Source organism: Primulina huaijiensis, unplaced genomic scaffold (assembly GCF_012295235.1).
Source record: "Primulina huaijiensis isolate GDHJ02 unplaced genomic scaffold, ASM1229523v2 C13187668, whole genome shotgun sequence".
NCBI classification, from domain to species: Eukaryota; Viridiplantae; Streptophyta; class Magnoliopsida; order Lamiales; family Gesneriaceae; genus Primulina; species Primulina huaijiensis.
Window position 1 is genome coordinate 1 of NW_027341984.1, and position 896 is coordinate 896.

Consider the following 896-nt stretch of genomic DNA (forward strand, 5'->3'; position numbering starts at 1 on the left):
GTTTTTCCCTTTTCTCGTTACTGCTTTGTGCAACTTGTCCATTTAACCTTACAGAACCATTCTGCTGAAAATTTTTCTCGTCTTGTTTCTCATCCTTATCTTTGTAATCAACCTCAAGTGCCTGTCGCAAAAGCTTAGCACACTCTCGCCCTTCCTTTCCTTCCATCATATCACATAAATTCCTTAGTTGTTCTTTATCGAGTGACGTACAGAGATCCTCCACATTGCTATCAGTAAGATTGAGCAAATGCTGGGACAAAATAGGTGCCGCCAGCGATCGAAAGCGGGTACGTTCTTTCCGGAGTAGCTTTTTTTCTCTCTCCTTCATTTTTTTCTGATTTAATGCAGCTTCAGCAGCCTTTTTCTCCTCCTCCTCTTTCTTCCGCCTCTCCTCCTCAACGATCCTTGCTTCTTCTTCTTCCTGCAATCTCTTGGCCAAAAGCTTCGCCTCCTTCTTCCTCAGCTTCTCAGCTTTCTGTTCCTCTTTCCGTCTCAAAAGTCTAGGGTCCCTTTTATAGGCATTATCAACAAGAGCACGTACACGGGCATATTCTTCTTTCCTTGCTCCCTCCGATAGTTTTGCGTTTTGCCTTTCCATCCACCTCCTGTGTTCACGAGACTCAGCCTGATCGAGTTCAAATTCATCAGCATGAGGAAATTCCCTCCAGCTCTTAAAGCTATACCAAAAATCATAAAAGCTATCCACTTCTTGAAATGGAGTGTTATCATCCCCCAAGGTTGGGACTGGCTGGTTTACTGACCACCGACCATTCCTCAAGAATGCAGGTCCAAAAACCTTAAAGAATTCATGGGGTGCGCAATCGGAAGGTATTTCATCATCAAACTCATCCGTGGAATCATAGATTCTTCTCCTAACAGGGTCAATCAACACCTCG

General features: G+C 44.1%; 1 protein-coding gene across 1 annotated transcript; it reads right to left on the reverse strand.

Moving 5' to 3' along the window:
- Nucleotides 1-4: 4 nt before the first annotated feature.
- LOC140965449 (uncharacterized) lies at nt 5-892 on the reverse strand (the record flags this gene model as incomplete). The annotated part of the gene is made up of 1 exon (XM_073425521.1): nt 5-892. A coding segment is annotated over one exon (888 nt), but the record flags the coding sequence as incomplete, so codon positions are not given.
- Between the last annotated feature and the right edge of the window lie 4 nt (nt 893-896).